Raw genomic sequence first — 20,854 nt, forward strand, 5'->3', positions numbered from 1 at the left:
TCAGGTGTGACTGAAACCATTTAAGAGCAGTACCTTTGATGCCTACGCACTGTTCCAGACGTGATAAAAGAATCTTATGATCCACAGTGTCGAAGGCAACAGTCAGGTCTAGAAGCACCAGAATAACAGAGCTCCCTGAATCAACAGTTAAAAGAAGATTGTTAAAAACTCTTAAAAGAGCTGTTTTAGTACTATGGCGTGATTTAAAACCAGACTGAAACTTTTCACAGATGCCATGATTATCTAAAAACGTTTGAAGCTGAATAAAAACTACTCTCTCCAGAGCTTTAGACAGAAAAGGTAGCTTGGAAATTGGCCTGAAGTTAGATAAAACAGAAGGGTCCAGATTATTCTTTTTGATGAGAGGCTGCACTACAGCATGTTTAAAGGCAGCTGGAACACACCCTGAGGTAAGGGAGTTATTTATCAAAACAAGAATACTTGTCCGAACAATATTAAAAACTTATTTTAGTAAGCGAGAGGGAATACTGTCTAGGGGGCAATTTGTAGGCCGCAGATGATGAACTACCTCTGATAATAAGGAGAATGATACGGGCTCAAACTGATCGAAGACAGCTGGGCACGTAGGAGGAACAGAAGAGTCTGGGTCTAGGGCAAAGGAGGTGGATGGAGATCTAAGAGCAGAAATCTTCTCAATAAAAAATGTAAGAAAGTTTTCACAGAGTGTAGGCGATGGCACAATACAAGCTGTATCACAAGGATTTATAAGAGAGTTAAAAGCAGTAAAAAGAACCTGAGGCCTATGACTGTTTTGAGAGACGAGGTTTGATATAAATTCTGTTTTAGCAGTTTTAACGGCTATCTGATATTTTGATAAGCAGTCTCATAGAATTCCTAGAGAGACATGGAGCTTATCCTTCTTCCACTTTCTCTCAGCACGTCTGCATGCGTGTTTGAGAGCGCGGGTAGTATCATTCAGCCACGGCTCTGAAAGTGGCTTAGAGCGTCTAGTCCTAAATGGAGCGACAGTGGAGTCAAAAAGGGTGATAAGCTCCTCTGCACTGAGATCACAACAGCTATCCAGGGTATAGAGCATAGAGTTTTTAAAAGCAATAGAAAACTGTGACGCGTTTAAAGGGTTAATTGCACGCAGGTGGCGTGCAGGAGCACAAGTTGTAACCCTAGAACAAGGGACTGTAGCAGTAAATGAAACAGGGAGATGATCCGATATACAAGTATCACAAATTTCACTGATGCATACACATAGGCTGTAAGACAGCACAAGGTCCAGTGTGTGACCCTTTTCATGTGTTGGGCCAGTAACCGACTGAGTGAGGTTAAACGAGTCGATAACATTCAAAAAGTCTTTGACGAGTGGTCTGGTTTGACAGCATACATGTATATTAAAATCACCAACAATTAAAAAACGATTGTATTTTAACATGATCCCGGCCAAGAAGTCTGCAAAATCCTGTATAAAATCCTTATTTAACTTTGGTGGACGATACACCACCGCGCACAACATGGGAGAAAGAACATTTAATTCACATAGCTGCAGCTCAAAGCTGGATTAAGTGTCAGACTGAGTCTGCCGACAGTGGAAGGTGGATTTGAATACAGACGCTACCCCTCCCCCCTTGCCGGTGGTCCGAGGGGAGCTGAAAAACGAACAGTCCGAAGGAAGAAGTTCGGAAAAGGGAGTAAACTCACCAGCATGAAGCCAGGTTTCAGTCAGAAACATAAAATCCAAATGGCGAGAGGTGAAGAAGTCGTTTAGTAAGAAAGTCTTATTTGCTAGCGATCTAACATTAATCAGAGCCAAACGAAGATTAAGCTCCCTGCTGGCCGCCATTGCAGCACGAGCCAACGGGCGAAGGTTCCCGTGGTCCACGTCGCTTCTGCGGACTCACATCCGCCAGGGTCGGGGACGATCAGGACCCTGTGACTGACTATTACTAATCCTGACAGGGATGTTAAAAATGTCATTTTATGGTCCAAGTCCCGTAGAAAATGTAACAGTGTACGAGGTGGAACCATTGTGATAGGGACTAGGACCAGGGGAACATCAATCCCTGATGGACCGATCAGCACGACTGGAACGAGTGATGGGCACGTTATGGTATGGTATCCGCGCACCAGCTTTATTCATATGGAGACCATCTGCCCAGAAAAAATGATCACGTTGCCAGAAAAGATTAAAGTTGTCAATAAAGTGCACGCTGTGGGTGTTGCATGCAGACGAAAGCCAAGTGTTGAGGCTGAGCAGTCGACTGAAGCGCCCCATTCCGCGACCGAGAGTGGGGGTTGGACCAGAGATGTAAACACTGCTATGGGACTGTTTTAGGGTATTAAAGAGGTGGACAAAGTCAAGTTTTAACAGTTCGGACTGCTGTTTTGGAGTGTCATTAGTACCAACGTGCAATATGATCCTATCAACCTCAGGGTAGGATTTTAAAATATCAGGGACTTTTTCAGCGATGTCTCGTACAGCAGCACCTGGGAAAAAGAGAATATAGGCTCCAATGACTCTCACATTTCTGACTATCGAGTCACCAATAATGAGTGTCGAAGGAGGAGGGGTTGGCTTCGGCTGATGGAGGTGGCGGGAGCAGACAGCAGCTCCACGAGGCACCGGCGGTCCAGTAGGGTAGCGGTGGGATGGAGCCTGACGCTGAGTCCCCTGACTCTGGACATCAGCCGCTCCTGGAAGGGTAGATAATCGAGAGGGACCAAGCTGCGGATCTTGGTGAAAAGGGGAGGAAGGTTTAACCGGCTCATCCAGAACTTGAAAGCGATTACCAAGCTGGAGAGGCTCCGGTGGAGAGGCGCTGGGAGAATCCCTCCCTCGCTGTTTTTCCCCGTAACAAGCATCCAGGGATTTGGAGCACAGGGTGTCGAGCAGGTGATGGATTTGGGTTTAGCTCCCAACCTCGGCCAGGGATCCTCCACCGGGGCTGACACTTGCGTCAACTACGCAACATTTGTTTATGTTGTCGCTCCAGTATAGAAAAGCACGCCAATCGCAAGATCCCAAGCCCATACAATGGAGTCGACCTTCGCACTATGCCTACTGTTATTGATATTTTGGAGACAAATGTCAAGAACGACCCTCTCGCCTGCCTTCCTACATTATCAACTATGACCTTGCAGTTCAGAGGAAGAGATTGGCGCGTGCTGTGCGCATACGCAGATTTCGGAGGAGTCAGGCGGCGTTGAAAAATGTAACTCTACTCGCTGACTGCTACTCGCATTCGTCAATAAGGTGAGAAACAGAACAGTTGTTGACCAGAATAGTTATGATGTCACATTCTAAATAACAGTCCACTTCCGTGTTTTGGTACAGTAATTTACATACCTGATGCAAATCGTACCCGAGTACACATGAACCGTACTCGAGACCACCTTTTCAAGTGGACCTGGGCACGGTTCGTTGATCCGTGCCCAGGTACGGTACACAAGTGTTCACAGTAATCAAACGAACTGGACTTTGGGGTCAAGTGTACTCGGATCCGGGTCCCTAATGTGAAAGCCTCCTTAGAGTATAGTGGCCGCTGAACTGTGACTATCGTTGCTGGCTAGCTACAGGACGCATTGCGGCCATTTCTGATATGGTTTCTAAAATTAGGCAGTAATAAATAAGGCAGTCAATATTTTTATAGAAGCATTCAGCAAGACTGTACATTACATTAGCTAACAAGCTAGATATGTAGTTTACTTCTGAAAAAGCTACATCGAGCTAGCAAGACTGAAATACAGTGAGAAGTTGTGGTTAGCTAGCTAACTAAATTAGGTTTCACAAGCTAGCTATCAAGCTGTCTTACTGACTAGCCCCACCCAGGTAGCTAGACAGTAGGACAGTTGTAGATGGCTAACTTTTCCGAGCGATACAAACATTCAGTGGCAGTTGACTGTAACACGTAATTATATCTAGCTAGCAGGCTAGCCACTGTTATGTCTGCTCATTATTGTAAAAACAAATGCCAGGACACCCGAACTTCAGATTACAGTCAACTTTACTCGTCCCTCCCATGTGCCACCTACAGACTACGTACCACATTTTCTATATCCGGGTTCCTCCAGCTATGGATAGAAATATGGTACAATACATTGCATTTTTTTTTTTTTCAGATTTAGTATGATAAGGTTGTGTGACAGTAGACAAGTCATATGTGTCACTGTGTTGAGTCGGTGCTGAGCGTTCTGAGTCTGAATTGTCCTTGTCAGTAGACTGTGTGTTTTCAAAGCTTGCATTCACATCCATGTCTTGCTCAGCAGCAGAAGATGGAAACTTCCTCTCAGCCATCTTCCTCAAATGTCTCCTGTTTCTTCTGAACATCCTTCTCTCAGGTGTACGAACCACAAAGGATCGTTGTTGTTCGTGCCCTCTCAGAATCACCGCTGGCTTCCACACGTCTCCACACTGCATTCGGACATTTTCTCAAGCGTGCAGCTCAGGTAGGTGTTTTGTTTGGCGATCATAGTAGGTTTTTTGTTTTGCTTGCTTTTCTTTCAGCTTTCTGTGCACACTGAGTGCCCCTTCAGAGGTGAGTAGTGAAGTGGAGGCCGGCAGTTTTGTCTTCAACCGACGCCCCATTAGTATCTGTGCAGGTGACAATCCTACACCCTCCATTGGTGTGTTCCGATACTCCAGAACTGCTATGTAAGAGTTACCAGTGTTATCCTGAGACTTCTTAAGCAACTTCTGCACAGTCCTTTCTGCTTGTCCATTTGATTGAGCATAACCAGGACTGGGTATGATATGGCTGAACTCCCAGTCCTCTGCAAAACCTCAGAATTCTGCACTGGAATACTGTGGACCATTGTCCGAAATTACCACATCAGGAATTCCATGCCTCGCAAATATGGATTTCATGGCAGTTATTACACCCTTATTGGTTGTGTCGCTCAGCCTCATGATCTCTGGGTATTTTGAGAAATAGTCAACACAGCAGAAAATCTGAGCCATTGCTGTGAAACAGATCTGTGCCGACCTTTTCCCACGGCCTATTTGGTAGGGGGTGCGAGATCAGTGGCTCCTTTTGATTGCTATTCCTGTTCTCATTGCAGACAGCACATTGCGCTACCACTTGTTCAATCTGTGTAGACATGCCTGGCCAATAAAGAACATCCCTGGCTCTGTCTTTAAATTTGACTACACCTAAGTGTGACTCATGTATTTGGCTAAGCATCTGCGGTCTCAGTTGCTGTGGTACAATTAGTTTCTCTGCTTTGAATTGCAGCCCTGACGCGAAACAGACCTGATCACGATCACGATATTTATTTTGCCTTTTTGTATAGCCATTTTCGTGGATAAAATAGCATTTATTATTTTTTTCTGTTAAAACATTTAATTCATATCCAGGGAGATAGTTAACTACTCACAAGTTAGATGAGATGTGTAGCCATTTACCAATACAATCGCACTTCAGGCTGGAAAATAACCCATTAAACCAGAGAAATTGCTGAGTTGTCTTAGAATCTTTATCACCAAAGAATGTAGCAAGGCTGGCTGCGTCGGCATAGCAACGGACGCTGCAACAAAACTTTAAGTACTTCACAATGGGTATAACAATTGTTTTAGAATGTCATTGCGTCACCTGAATCATTTTTGCAGCCTGGATCAAAATTTGCGTGACAGAACATAATGAGAGCCCATGAATGAGAGTGTAGCGGCACCTCTTTCATCGGCTTCAAATCCAAAATATTGCCATATTGGCGCAGTTTTCGTTTTGGCACTAACTCTGCTATGTCTCGTCTCGTCACCCCAAAAAACACATGAACTTTCTAGTAAAAAACACACCGTGCACTCGTCTTCCCCCTACCCACCTTTGATTGGCCTACTGAAATTTGATCTCCTTGTTGCTGGCCTTGGCACGAAATTGCGCACGGCCTGTCAATCTTTCTTTTTTTTGTTTTTTGCACTCAGACACTAGTGGCTCCGTTTTTAAGCAAACATAATATTATGTTAATCACGTTGTCTTATTGCTTATTACTAATGCAATACGAGTTGGATTTAGCGCCTTCGGCACAGGTTGCTGATGTAGGCTACTTTTTAATTTGCCAGAATGTCTCATAATGACAAATGCCGGTTCAGTCGGTTTGCATAAAGTCAAACCGGTTCAAGCTCGTACACCGGACCGGACCGGCAAAACTGGAAATCAACCCAAACCTAATGTTGATGGAACTTTTCGCAGCCGTATACTATGGCTAGCAGCTCTTTCTCGATTTGAGCGTACCTGCGTTGACAATCCATGAGTGCTCTTGGGCCATATGCCACAGGGCATCCATCCTGCAGTATTACTGCTCCGATGCCTGGCATCCACGGACAGGGTCACATCCTGGTTGACATCATAGTATTTCAGAATGGGAGCTTCGGTGAATAGCTGCTTCAAGCTTTCAAAGCTTTGTTGTTGAGCCTCCTCCCAGTGCCATTCTGTCTCTCCCTGTAACAGCTTCCTTAAAGGAGCAGACACCTCCGAGAGATTTGGAATAAATTTGGCTAGATATTGGACCATCCCCATGAACCTTAGAAGTGCTTGCTTGTCAGCAGGTGGGGGTACTTGCACAATGGCTAGAATCTTCGTTTCATCTGGCCTCAGCCCATTTGCACTGAGTTTATGGCCTATGTACTTGACCTCTGTCATCCTGAATTTGCATTTGCTTTTCTTCAGCTTCAGGCCATATTCATCTGCTCTCTGTAGCAGCTTCACCTACCTCTGATCATATTGTTCCAGTGAGTCTCCCCATACCAGCAGGTCATCAATTATGTTAACCACCTCCATCCAGTCCTTCGATCATTTGGGCCACAGCTCTCTGAAATACCTTGCTTGCTGATGAGATGCCAAAGGGAATTCGCTTAAAACGGTATCTTCCAATGGGTGTGTTAAACGTACACAGCTTTGAGCTGTCTTCATCCAGGTTTATTTGATAAAACCCTTGGTTTGCATCTAACACAGAGAAGTATTTTGCATTGGGCATGCGTGACACCACTTCCTCCACCGTGAGTAGTGGATAGTGCTCTTGTCTAATCGCTGTGTTCAGGTCCTTAGGATCCTCCTAGGCGCATGTATCACCGGCCTTACTTCGGGATCTAGCTTTATGCTGTGCTCACCTGGTAAGCAGCCAAGTCCAGAAAAGAGATGCTCGAAATCTTTCAGGATGTTATTTTTTCTCTCCATGTTGTACAGCCTTTTCACCAGACCTAATTTCTGGCACGCTGCTTTCCCTAGTATTGCTGGAGCATCTTTTTCTATTATTTCAAAGTCAATGTTGTGTTTTTGATCTTTGTATTGACACGTCAGTGACCTTTTGCCCAATGGCGCCATCTTGTGGCCTGAATATGTGACGAGCTTGCAACTGGATGTGCGGAGCTTGCCTCTGAGGTCTAATGTTTGAAAAGTTTTAGCTGACAAAACATTACATTCAGCCCCAGTGTCAAGTCGGAATGTGACCTTCCTTTTTAGCTGCGAATGCAGCTCTATAGCTCTGTCTGTTGGTCAGTTGGTCGATTGGTCCACAAAAAGTGTCCCACCCCATAGTGGCCTGTTTTCGCCACAGGAGTCTGAAATTTGGCATGGACGTTAGTCATGACCGAAGGTAGAGCTGAGTAACTTTCAAGGCCGATTGACCAAGAGGGGGCATGGCAATGGGCATGGCCTATCACCAAAAGGCGCATAACTCCCGAATAGTTTCACAGATTTGCACACGACTTTGTGGAAAGGTTAGTCATGAGCCAAAGAAGAGGTCACGTGTTTGTGTGAGGGTGTGTGCGTGCATGCATGCACGTGGGCGGTCGCAGCTATTGCGGATTCAGGCTTGTATTCATTATAAGATCTTCAGTCCATCTGTCTTGGTCACTTTGTGCAGTTTCAGTTGATTTGATGCTTTTCATCTCTATCGTTCCAATGAACATGTCATCACTGTCTTGACTGCTCCACTACATGCATTTTTCTGCGTCTAGGTTGGCTGTTTGCTCTGCACATTTTCGCAAAATGATTTTTCTTTTCGCATATTCTGCACGTTTGACCAAAGGCTGGGCATTTTCTTTGCTCATGCTTATAGCCACATCTGTTACAGTCAACCGCTTTTCTTTCCCTGGGCATTGGGTTTTCTTTTGTGTAACCGCCCTTTTTGCTTGCCCTGGCTGTGCCAATTTTGTGCTTATCAACTTCGTCACGAAACGCTTTCACCTGGCTAGACGTTAGTTCACTGATACGACACACATTGACTGCTTTTACAAGCGTGAGCTCAGCTTCTCTCAGCAGTCTGGCTCTAACCTGATCGTCTCGTATTCCACAGACAATTCTGTCACGTATCAGTGAATCGTGTAGATCACCAAATTCACAGTCTTTCCCTTTATTTTTTAGGTCCGTGACGTAGTCTGTCGTTTTGGATTGACCTTGAGCACGGGTGAAAAACATGCCGAATATAAGGTAAGTTCTTCCTGGGCTCGCAATACTCTTGGAACTTTTGTTTCTCTGTCCCTCTGGGATAACAAATGTGTTACTCACTCTTATGGCTTCTTCTCCCGCGACATGCAGGAATGTCACACACTTCAGTGCAGTGTGTTTCAGAGAAGTCTGAAACACACTGCACTGTTTCAGACTTCTCTGCCACTCCACTGGCAACACAGAAAAGTTCAAAGTGCTGTAGCCACGTTCTCCAATTCTCCAGGAGATTCCCTTGTAAACTCAAATTCGGCGGTGGTTTTAACTGTGCCATGCTTTGCCGTGTCTTTCCGTGTTTTAATTCAGACACCATGTTATGTCTGTTCATTATTGTAAGAACAAATGCCAGGACGCCCGAACTTCAGATTACAGTCAACTTTACTCGCCTCTCCCATGTGCCACCTACAGACTACATACCAGTGTTTTCTACATCTGGGTTCCTCCAGCTACGGATAGCAATATGGTATAATACACTACAGCCACAACTCCTGACTGGTTTAAATCCTACAGACAAGAAGTGTGCACTCAGCCATTCTGTGTTATGGGAGCTAGCTACTATCTAGCTACTGTTGTTTAAAGGAGATCGGTGATTTGATTGTAGTAGGCTATAAGCAGTACAAGGTGGAAATTCAGGATGTCATTGCCTAGTGCTGATAAATGTAACCCATCACTTAAAAACTGCCCCAGTTAATTGTGCTTTATGTCTGTGTGTTTTTTTAAATTATGAAATACACACTAAGAGATGACAAATCCACTGAAAAACCAACATTCGTATCCTTATAAATGCGGTGAGTAGTAGCCAACAACAAAGTACCTTGAAGTGACTTCAAAAACAACAGTCTTCTATGAAAAGTGATAGCCATTGATGTGATGGTCGGTCTATCACAGCACACATACAAATTTTCACTACTGAGTGCATTGAACTATGAGTCAGCCAAGAAATAATAAATGGTCAAAATGCAAAAATGACGTAAAATCTAGATAAAATAGGCTCATTCTATATTCATACAATCGATATTTTTATAAATGATGTTTATCATCTTCATCATCACCACTCCACGATCAGCACCATAGAATCATTTGAAACAATTTAAGAGCAAATTAAATTTTGCCCTATTTATTTTTCATAGCCTATGTAATTAGTCATCATCAGAACCATCATGATGCAAAGACAGAAATACTACAACTAATAACATTTTTAATGATATTGGGCTATTAGTAGCAATATCAGAATGAGTATGTAGGCTATTCAAAATAATATGGTGGAATCAGCACAATAAAATCTTAATTTAAGTGCCACACATTCCAGCTTTATTATTAATCATTTATTTATTTGTCACGAGTAAACACCATGAACAAGGGGCACAAGAAAATTACGGAAGGTAATATAATTATTAATAATATTCATATATCAAAATAACAATAATGAAAACAATAATGGTGATGGATTAATGTAATCCTACGTCATGGTTTAATACTCCACGTATTCTGATACATCGGTTCTGGTGAGTCAATAACAGTCTCATACTCGTTCATGCGCGGGTGTGCGCCATGCTTATCTAAGCAGTTATGCGCGCTTTGATGTAAAACCATGCAGACCAAACTGGAATGAAATAAATCTTCTTATGTGGGACTCAGAAACAAAATCGGTGCCTGGAGAGTAATTAGTTCAGTGTGAAGAAATTTTAGAAAAAGTTCTGTCCAAAATAATTTAATTTGGCCAGGGTAAATTCATAGTTTTGAATGGATTCAATGGGGAAATTTGCTTGTTGGAATACCACTGCTGCAATACCTTGAGTAACCACTGGAGTTTATAAGCTTCACCGAGAATGGCAATCCCTGGTCCCCTGTGTTGCTGCCATAAGCCGCGTTTCCACCGCAGGAACTTTCCCCAGGAACTAGGAACCTTCTGAGGAATTCAGTGCATTTCCACCTCCAGGGACTTTATTTTACCCCCCAAAAAGTCCCTGCTCGGGGGTAGTACGTTCGAAAAGTACAGGAACTTTTGGGGTGGGGCGCAAGCGCTGAACATTTCTGATTGGTTGAGTACTCGCAGCATTTTATTTCAACCGACATTTTTAAAAATCTGCAGCCGCAAACCGATTTATTATTTTCAACTAATAACTTTAATTCAAACATTATGTTATGCGGTGTAGTAGCCTACTTTTGGTTATAGCCTGCTAATGTCTACAGATGAGAAATTAAGATTGAGGATTATTTTGTGTGCTCTTCTGTTCTTTTCTTGCTTTAGCATTAAAGCTGTTTTATAAAATATTACGCATTCGTGCTGGGACAGTGTATTACGTACCAAAACATTCAAACAATTTAATTTGGTTGCTGAATATTTTCATCTGGATTTTCTTTGTTAGCTCATTATAATTGACTCAAAACGCTTGACACAGTTAGCTATGTGAGGTATGCAGTAGTTCTGCGTAATTTACATTAAGGATACAGTAAAAACAAACTGAAAAAATCACCTTTTTGTCAGGGTAAAATAACAGGTTAATTCTAGTAATCGTCCCTTTTGCTTTTTCAAACTGCCACAGTTTTACTCTGCGATTCTTCAATTCCACAAAAAGACCAGGAAGACTAGACATATGGACTCGCATGGTGCATGGTTCGCATCTGGAGGTGCACGCTTCAAGTATTTAGCTGCTCCGCTAGCAGTAACTTAAAGATGAAAGCAAACGGTGGCTGTACCACTGCAATATTAATTTAAATTTTCACGCAAGTCCGAGTTTTCATTCTATTTATTCTTATCATTTTGCGATTATATGGAAATGACAATGAGAGTCAAATGAATCAATTCAACAGCCAATTGTTTACGACGTGTGCATGTTTTCTGCTATAAATGTTGTTACCAGTTATTTGTGGAATGTGAATGCATTCTGTCGCCTCGGATGTCAAGACATGATAGTGAATGTTCGCATAAAAACATAATGAATGTGTTTGAGAGGATAAAACTGTTACAATCTGTATATTGGTCTGTTACATCCTGTTTGTTGCATAACAACGGTCCAAGTCAAACTACCAATGAGAGTTTTGCTTGACAATGGTAAAATAATATGCTCAAACGGCCGCGGAAAAATAATTTCAGGTGATTAAGTCGATAAAAATCAATAAATACTAAAGTAACCATATATATTTATTATTGGTAACCCATTGTATAAGTGGAATAAACCCCTCCGGGCTGTCCCGTTATTGGAAAATAACATTCGATGGCAGTATGGAGTTACAGAAGAAATCATAGGACAGATGGACCGACGTCGCTTTTTCATACGTCAGCGGACTAATTTGCCTAATCGTCGCAGGACTTTAGACCGCGGTGGAAACGCAGACAACAATGGGCTGAAGGAACCTTTTAGTTCCTTGAAAAGTAGTTCCTGGGACTAAAAGTTATTATAGACGTGCATATGTAACTTGATGGGGAAGCACGCCCTCAGCCAACCAAAGCAGCGAAGCCCTGGAAGTAAGCATGTACTTCCTTGTTGAAGGCAAAACATTGAGCTCCCCCATTAAAGTGAATGGGGAACATCAGACTTTTGAAGGCAAAATAAAACTTCCCCGCTGGTATTTTGAAACTCAATTGATGATTGTTACACTTTGCAGATTGAAAAATATGCATTATGTAATAAAATATGCACGTTTTAATAAATATTTTCTCAAGACGTCTGGACAAAAACAATCATTGTTTCAGAAACTTCTGTACATAATAAAATGTTTTATCACAAAAAAGGGCAGATGATGTTTTCTTTGGTTAAGTCACCTTTCTACATTGAATTGAAAGGGCAGCAAGCACTTTTGCCCTCAACAGTTGTGAACATGCGGAGTATAGGCCGTTTCCCGATACTTCCTAGTCTTCACTGACTGGCCACTCCTACCCCCTCCAGTTCCTATGTACGCTTTATGGTTTCATCAGAAATTATTAATTGCACTCTTACCATATGATTGTTGCACAGATGATGGAAAAGTAGTCGCAATGTATTATGGGGTGTCTGCTGACCGTTGAGTAAACTGGATTGCATACTCAGAAATTTTTGCTAATCCAGTATACATCCGGGTACTTTTTGCATACTCAAAAAGTGGGAGGAGTAGGTGTGTCCATCTCATTTGCAAGTATTCTATATGAAAATGAATTTGTACAGCATAGCTGTACCTGACTCATGAAACACCGATCAAACTGTCAAACTAGGTGTTGCAGATGAAATAAGAATCAAGGGTGAGCAATTACATAGCCTATTTCTCACCTCAGATGTTCACAGAAAGATATTTTAGTGGAATGTTTAAATGGAATATGAGAGTTTACCACTGTGTTTCTCCAGTTTGAAAAACATTGGGGAAAAACTAATCTAGTTAATCAGGTGCGGCAGTGTTCCCAGGTATTAAAAAGTAAACAGACAACTTTATCGCTGGATGTCTTGATTGTAGTGGTGTGTCGTTCATGAACGATTTGTTCCTTTTGAACAAATCTTTCTGGTGAACAAAAGGAACCGACTCACCTTCATGTACGGATTAGTTTCTTTCGTTAGTTAATTAGTAAGTTAAACTGAGAACTTGCCATTTTCTGAAGCTTCAGCTACTCCACCTATTTAACCATTTTCACCATTGGGCTTTGTTGTCTGTAGTAGCCATTTGCCAACGACAACATTGTCCATGTGACCGAAGCAACAACAGTTCACTTAAAATGGTGGGGACCGAAGTCGGAAGCAGTCATCGCATGACTCTCGTTCTTGTTCGCTTGATTGACCTCACATGACGTAGTAGAACAGTTCCATGTGGGCGCACTGAAGACTAGCATTGAGTGGTTAGTCAGGGGGAAATTTGAGTTAGATCTCAAATTGAGGCAGCTCTCTTGTAAGCGGTAGTTACTTCTCTGTTTTGTGTGCGTGTGCAGGTACTCACTACTCAGGGCTGGGGAGTTATTGCTGGTATGAGTTTGTAATTGGGACGTTCCAGATTTCCAATTTGATCTGTATTTGTTATATTGAAAGTTAATTATGGATGTTGTGGATGAGTTTTTGGCAACTCTGTCACATGAATTGTTGGAAAGTTGTTGAGCATCATGATATTGAGCTTGAGTTGGTGAAGTCACGAGCAAAGAAACAGGAAATTAAAGATGCGTTACGGGTTGAACTGATAGAGAAGGGCATACTGCATGGTGAAGTTTTTTTCATTAAGCCAGCAGAACAGTCAAGTGTGGCACCCTATGGATTAGCCTCTGGGTCTTGTAGTATTCCTGGTCTAACATTTGATCAACAGAAAGAAATATTAGAATTGCAGCAGAGACAGCAGAGGGAGTTATTGGAGTTTCAGGCTCAAGAGCGTGAAAAGGAAAGAGAATTGGAATTGGAAAGATAGCAATTTTCTCAGAAATGGCAGGAAGCATAGTTGGCACAGGAACATGAACGCTTGAGGTTGATTGCAGAGGGCAAACTATCTGAAGCTAGAGATGCAGACTTGGTTAGCTCCACCAGGGAGTGCACAGGGCGTACGTCTGATGTGGCTGGCATGGTTAGATTGTTGCCCAAGTTCAATGAAAGGGATCCACGGTTCAAGTGTTTTGCTGCAGATAGGGACTGGTCTGATTCCCACTGCACCTTATTGCTACAGAGTGTGCTTACTGGCCGAGCTCAAGAAGCTTATATTGCTCTTAATGGTGTTGAAAGGAAAAATTATGTGGCTGTTAAGGCAGCTGTTCTAAAGGCTTATGAGCTAGTTCCTGAAGCATACAGAAGGTGGTTTAGAAGTTGGAAAGAGTGAGAAACACTCATGTTGAGGTTGTTAGAGAATTGAATAGTCATTTCAACCGCTGGTGTATGGCTGTGGGGGTAAAAACTCTGGATGATTTGTCTAATCTGCTTGTTTTGGAGCAGTTTAAAAACATTGTCCCTGATCAAATTGCCACCTACATTAATGAACACAAAGTAAAGACAGCAGCTGAGGCTGCTGTGTTAGCAGGCGAGTTTGTATTGACCCACAAAGTTCAGTTTAGTGACTCATTCTCGTGGCGAAAGTAGTCGAAAACATGATCGAAACACAGGGAACATGGCTGTAAACCGCTCTTCTAGGTTTCCTAGTGGGCGTCATGGGTCTTCTGCTCCTTTTCTGAAGTCGGAGTATGGCAGTCATAGCAGAGTGGATTCTAACTCGACTTGCAATTACTGTCTTAGTAAGGGCCTTTGGAAAAAGGAATGCCCTGTACTGAGAGATAAAAAACCTCACAGTGGAGGGGGGGGGGGGCCCTGTCAGACCGATGGCTCTTGCAGCGCCTGCTGTAGGTTTTGTGCCAGTAGCATCGGTGGTTGCAGAGGCTTCTCACTCTAGGGCAGTGGCAATGGCAGTCTCAGTATCCAGTCTGCCTGTGGCTAAAGAGTTAGCAGTAGCACTACAGGGACCTGACTGTGCGGGCCATTGATGAGGATTCTGACTATGGCCCCTTTATTACAGCAGGTTTTGTTTCTTTGGTGGGTATTCCACAGAAAGTGCCCGTTAAGATACTTCGTGACACGGGGGCTTCAGAGTCTTTTATATTGGAGTCAAATTTGCCTTTCTCTCAGGAGTCAAGTGTTGGGAGCAGTGTTTTGATAAGAGGGATGGGGATGCAGACTCTGTCCCCTTGCGTGAAATTGAACTTCACTCTGATCTTGTCCAGGGGGTAGTAAACATAGCAGTTCGACCCTCACTGCCTGTGGAGGGTGTGGCAATAATTTTAGGAAATAACCTGGCAGGAGGATGGGTGTGGAGTGATGTGCCACCACCTCCTGTTGTTAGTTCTAGGTCGCCTCTGTCAACAGAACCAGACAGCAGTGTGAAGGAGTTTCCTGAGGTTTTTACAGCCTATGCCGTGACTCGTGCTGAGTCGCACAGCTCCTGAATCTGATTGTAGTAAAGAGCCTGATAATCTTACTCGTGTGAATTCTGTCTTCCAGTTGCCTGATCTTCCTCCTTCGGTTTCTCGTAGTGAGCTGATATTAGCAGGAGGATCCTGAACTGAAAGTGTTGTTTGAGGGGATTCAACCAGAGGAGGAGCTGGAGAGCTCTGTCGGTGGTTATTTCCTCTTGGATGAGGTATTGATTTGTAAATGGCTTCCTCATGATTATTGTTCTGTGATTGACCCTGTTTTCCAGGTTGTTGTACCTGTTAAATTTAGGGACGTGGTCTTGGAGACAGCTCATGGTGATGTGGCTGGGCATATGAGGGTTAAGAAGACTTATGATAGAGTACTACGGTATTTCTTTTGGCCTCGGCTGAAGAAGGATGTTTCCAGGTTTATTAAGACATGTCATACCTATCAGCTGACTGGCAAACCTAACCAGACTATTAAGCCGGCACCTCTTTATCCCATTCCTGCTGTGAGTAAACCATTTGAACACCTCATTATTGACTGTGTTGGCCCACTTCCTCCTAAGTCTGGTTGCATCTATTTACTAACAGTGATGTGTCAAACCACTCGATATCCAGCTGTTTACCCTCTTCAAACTATCACTACCAGATCAATTGTTAAAGCGTTGTTCCAGTTCATCTCAATCTTTGGTATTCCAAGAGTTATACAGAGTGACCAAGGGTCAAACTTTACATCTCGGATGTTTGCTGAGGTTCTGTGCCAGTTGCGTGTGAAGCACAACCAAGCTAGTGCTTACCATGCTCAGAGGGGGCCCTAGAGCATTTCCATCAGACATTGAAACCATTGCTGCGCTCTTACTGCACTGAGCTTAAAATAAGATTGGGAGGAGGGTCTACCCTGGCTTATGTTGGCAGCTCGGGAAGTTGTACAGGAAAGTACAGGGTTTAGTCTCAATGACTTAGTGTTTGGGCATAAGGTGCGGGGCCCATTGGCAGTTCTGCAAGATGATTTGAAAAATGCTGAACCTTCTACCAATCTGATTGACTACGTAAATGGTCTGGCAGGTAAACTGGCGAGTGAAAATTTGACTGAGGCTCAGAGTAAGATGAAGAGGTTGTTTGACCGCAGGACTGAACCACGAGTGTTCTGCCCTGGGGATCAAGTGTTGGCATTGTTGCCTATTCCTGGTTCGCTATTTTAAGCAAAATTCACTGGCCCTTATTCTGTTATCCGACAGGTTTCTGAACAGAATTATCTGATTGATACTCCTAACTGTAAGAAGTCTACACAACTTTGTCATGTAAACGTATTGAAATGTTATTACTCTCATTTGACTAGGCCCAGTGGAGATGCAGCCATGGAGGTAAAGCTCGTTGTGCTGGCCACAGTCAACAGGTTGCCTCTTTCCCCATCTGAGCCTGTGGTGGCAGCAGGTTCTGAGGGAGATGTGAGTGGGGCTGGTGACTGTGTCTTGCGACCTCGGCTTCAAAATTGAGAAACGCTGGATGATTTCAGAGCTCTATTCGGACTGGAGGGGGGTGTCACGCCCCTCTTTTGGTTTGCTTGGGTGTGTTACCTGTTTCTTCTCTCTCAATCACAGGTGGAATGCTGGCAGGTGTGTGTGATTGGGCTAATTGGCTTCAGGTCTAGGCTCATGAAGTAATAAAGGAGGTGGCTGGGGCAGTGGGGCTGTCTCCCTTGGTCTCCAGCAGCTGTGTTTTGTTGTTTTCAGTACATTTTACCATTACACAGTCCATATTGCACTACACTTTACTTTAGGACTCCAATTACACTGAAACCTATTATTTTTCTGTTAAATCACATTTTCTTAATAAATACTTTTGTTTAATGTTTGCCCTGTGTGGTCTCCCTTTTGTTGCATTGCCATGAGCCAGGCAAATGTAACATGTCTGAAAGTCCTTATCCAAGGCCTCTCCAAACTCCTTCCATGCCCCGGCTTTTGCTTCTGCCACTGCACTGCCGCAGCTGTGGCCTTTTATGCCTGCCGGTACCTGTCTGCTGAATCAGAGATTCCCAGTACTAACCAGGCCCGGAATGCCTCTTACTTCAGCTTGACAGCCTCCCTCACCACTGGAGTCCACCAACGGGTCCTTTGGTTTCCACCAGGACATCCACCGACCAGCTTTTGACCACCATGTCCCCAACCTCCTCTGGAATAAGGGAAAAGCTCTCTCGGAGGTGAGAGTTGAAATCATTCGGAGTCTTCATTTGGACAGACTCTTCTGCCAGGCATTCCCAGCAGACCCTCACTACACGTTTGGGCCTACCTGGTTTGTCTGGCAGCTTTCCCCACCATTTGATCCAACTCACCACCAGATGTTGATCAGTTAACAGCTCTATTCCTCTCTTTACCTGAGTGTCCAAAACAAATCAAAGTTGTTTCATCAGCAGGTCTGATGAAACATCTACAAAGTCGATCATTGACCTTTGGCCCTAGGTGTTCTGGTACCATGTACACTTATGAACATTCTTGTCAGCTGTAACAGTAAACACTGATCTTGAGCAGGCATGCAACTCTCACATGATGTCATCCTGCCTTTAAAGTGCATGACAAATGTGTTGCCTTTTGAGGTTCCTTTACCATTAGGATAATGCCTGCAGAGGGACTTGCCTTCTAAGGCTGCAGGCACCGAGGCAGCTGACTTCATATTGGGACACAGCCACAGTGTTGGCTCTAAAAGCCAAGGACGCAACAAGCGCAACATGCTACCTCCCAGCTAAAACGATAAAACAACCAGACTTGCTGAAATTGAAAAAATAGCCATTATTTTTTCCATTGTAGCTTACAAACCATGATATTTTGTCCCATTGACATACATTATGAAAGAACACAATTGTGATGATTAATAATATAACAATTTAATAATAATAACAGCAGCAACAGCAAAACATATTATATATATATATATATATATATATATATATATATATATGATATACATATATATATATATATATATATATATATATATATTAATAATGTATTTAAATAAGGTGTGGTCAACAATGTATACAGTTTATACTACATAGCTGGATGGATATATGGACAATTTGTTTTACATAACAGTGGTTTGCAACAGTCTTTAAAAATTCCCCAAGTGGCTAAATAGGTGGCTTGCCCTTTTAATAGATTGCTTCAGTGTATGGATGGACCCCATGGCCTGGTCTGGCAAGGTGATTTGCAGGGATGGGAGGGATTCAGTTGGCCAGAAAGGCAGCTGTCGGTCGTGCCCCTGTCGGTCGATCAGGCCTCCTCACTTATACGTGAAGCATCTCCCTCTAGCTCAAGTGCTCAAGTCTGTTCAAGCCCAACTTAAGTACTATAGGGCAGTGCTGACATTACTTGCCTTGGAGTGTATATGCTGGTCTGCACTCTCCAGAATCAACAACAGTAGTTGTGATAAGTCTTGCAGTCTGAGCACGACTGGGCATTCCAAATTGGGGAGTAAACAGAAAAAGGAATAAAAAATCTCCAATCATATTTCTTCTTTATGCTTTAATTGCAAACATTTCAAGAAAAGCACAACATTTACACCACAAAGGTATAGAAGAGTATGGCTAGTGCTTGTTTCCAATCTAATGAAATAATGATTTAATACTGCTTGTGTCAAAAATATAGTGTACAGAAACAACAACAGTTGCTTCATTTAAAAAATGCTGGTACATCCTGTAAATCACGGCATTAATATGCTTAAAATTACGCTCTGTCCAAATTTTTTAGTGTATGCTTGCTGACATGGTAGTGCAATAAAAAACAACCACAGATGAATTAATGGAACATCCATTAGATTTGCAAATGTAAAACTACTGCCCCCCAAAATAAAAAACAAAAAACTCCCATTACCCATTTTAAATGTATCTACATAAATATCAAAGTCACATTCCATATGGAATAAATCTAACACTCATCACTACCAAGTGAGATGGAAGAATATAGACTTTTCTCTCCATGTGAAATGTAGCTATTGGCGATTAAACAGTGGTGGACAAAGTACACAACTCCATTACTTGAGTCAAAGTATAGATACCCCTGGTCAAATATTACTCCACTACAAGTGAAAGTTGTTCAGTCAAATTTTTACTTGAGTTAAAGTACTGGACTACTTGCTTTTAAAAATACTTAAGTATTCAAATGTACATTTTCTTTTTAATGCCAACGGACTGTTGTATTGTTTCTATGATGCATTTACAGAAGCTCATTTACAGATGCATTTTTACTGTTATTAGAAAGCAACACATGATAGATAGCATTGCCTGAAATGTGAAACAGTTGGATGACCCTTCGCTCAAATTCCATAAAATTTCATCTGACCAATCCTAGCATAAAAACTGTAACCACTACAAGCTCAGACAACTTCATAATTAGCAAACGGGCTACCGTTAGCTAACGTTTACATACCTCGACATGCTTTTTCAGGTTGGACGGCGAGTTTTTGAATGCAGCGATGTAGTTCGTGCGCGGGAAGCAGAGCAAACATTTAAAACAATATGATCTTTTTGAATTTCACAAATCTCAAACATGGACTTGAGATATGGCCATGGGTGCTCTGGTGGCGAAGAATCATCCTTATCTTCTGCCGTCGCCATCATTACCGCCGCCGAGTTCAAACTGAACTGTTCAATCACTGGTGCAACAAGCAAGCACTTTGAACTTGACCGACAGCATATTAGGAGTAGGCTACTGTGATTGGTTTTTCTCCTGTGAGGAACACAGCATGTGGCCAATCGCATTTTATAAAATAAAAAAAGATTCAACTGCTGACTTCAAAGCTATGCTTCAAAGTAACGAGTAACGACAACCTTCATAGAAATGTAGTGGAGTCAAAAGTACAATATTTATCTTTCAAATGTAGTGGAGTAAAAGTCATAAGTTTCCAAAAAGATAAATACTCAAGTAAAGTACAGATACTCGAAAAAAAGTACGTAAGTACAGTACTCAAGTAAATGTACTTCATTACTGTCCACCCCTGCGATTAGGCACGTTCCCCACGGATGCGGCGAGCCAGCTGGATGTCTTTGGGCATTATGGTGACACGTTTAGCATGAATGGCGCACAGATTGGTGTCTTCAAATAGGCCTACCAAGTATGCCTCACTGGCCTCCTGCAACATAAAAATAGTAAGATTAGAATTATGGGGTACATATAGGCTGTGTCTCAATACAAACTCAGCTGCCTTAGACGGCAGCATTTTCACTATTCTTCATACTTCTCCTTTGTAGGCATGTCCCAAACCGAAGTCACCACAAAATGTGACTTATTAAGGTGCCTTATTTGGGTGAAATTTGAAGGCAACGTCTGATGCATCCCTCAGCTGGAAGGCTATCCCATAGGTCTTTGCGATTTCCTCAGACTTCTCACTTCCATTTAATTAATGGCGGCTCAAACCAGCGAAGCAGTGGAAATGTGAATATATAGAGAACACAATCATTTGTTATAGTCACATCTAAAAATACATTTTAATTATTTAATACACTGGAATAATGTATTTAATGTTTTTAAACCTCGGTCAGTTAAACAAAACTGGCCAGCTAACTTGCCTGTAATCACATTACTTCGCAATAAAACAACGTAGCTAGCAT

General features: G+C 42.6%; 1 protein-coding gene and 1 long non-coding RNA gene across 7 annotated transcripts in view; one reads left to right on the forward strand and one right to left on the reverse strand.

The window, feature by feature from the left end:
• Positions 1 to 7,483: 7,483 nt before the first annotated feature.
• LOC135256964 (uncharacterized) lies at positions 7,484 to 17,216 on the forward strand. The gene is made up of 3 exons (XR_010330550.1): positions 7,484 to 8,393; positions 16,592 to 16,700; positions 16,854 to 17,216. It is a non-coding gene; the product is annotated as an uncharacterized LOC135256964 (long non-coding RNA).
• Positions 17,217 to 18,750: 1,534 nt separating this feature from the next.
• LOC135256965 (histone H3.3A-like) overlaps positions 18,751 to 20,854 on the reverse strand; it is a 35,301-nt gene continuing 33,197 nt past the window's right edge. For all 6 annotated transcript variants that reach the window (XM_064339287.1, XM_064339288.1, XM_064339286.1 and 3 more), the window contains one exon: positions 18,751 to 20,376. In XM_064339287.1, the coding sequence (XP_064195357.1) occupies positions 20,248 to 20,376 (129 nt within the window). In that variant the 3' untranslated portion in view covers positions 18,751 to 20,247. The remainder of the gene's footprint in view (positions 20,377 to 20,854) is intronic.

Source organism: Anguilla rostrata, chromosome 6 (genome assembly GCF_018555375.3).
Source record: "Anguilla rostrata isolate EN2019 chromosome 6, ASM1855537v3, whole genome shotgun sequence".
In the NCBI taxonomy this organism is placed as follows: domain Eukaryota; kingdom Metazoa; phylum Chordata; class Actinopteri; order Anguilliformes; family Anguillidae; genus Anguilla; species Anguilla rostrata.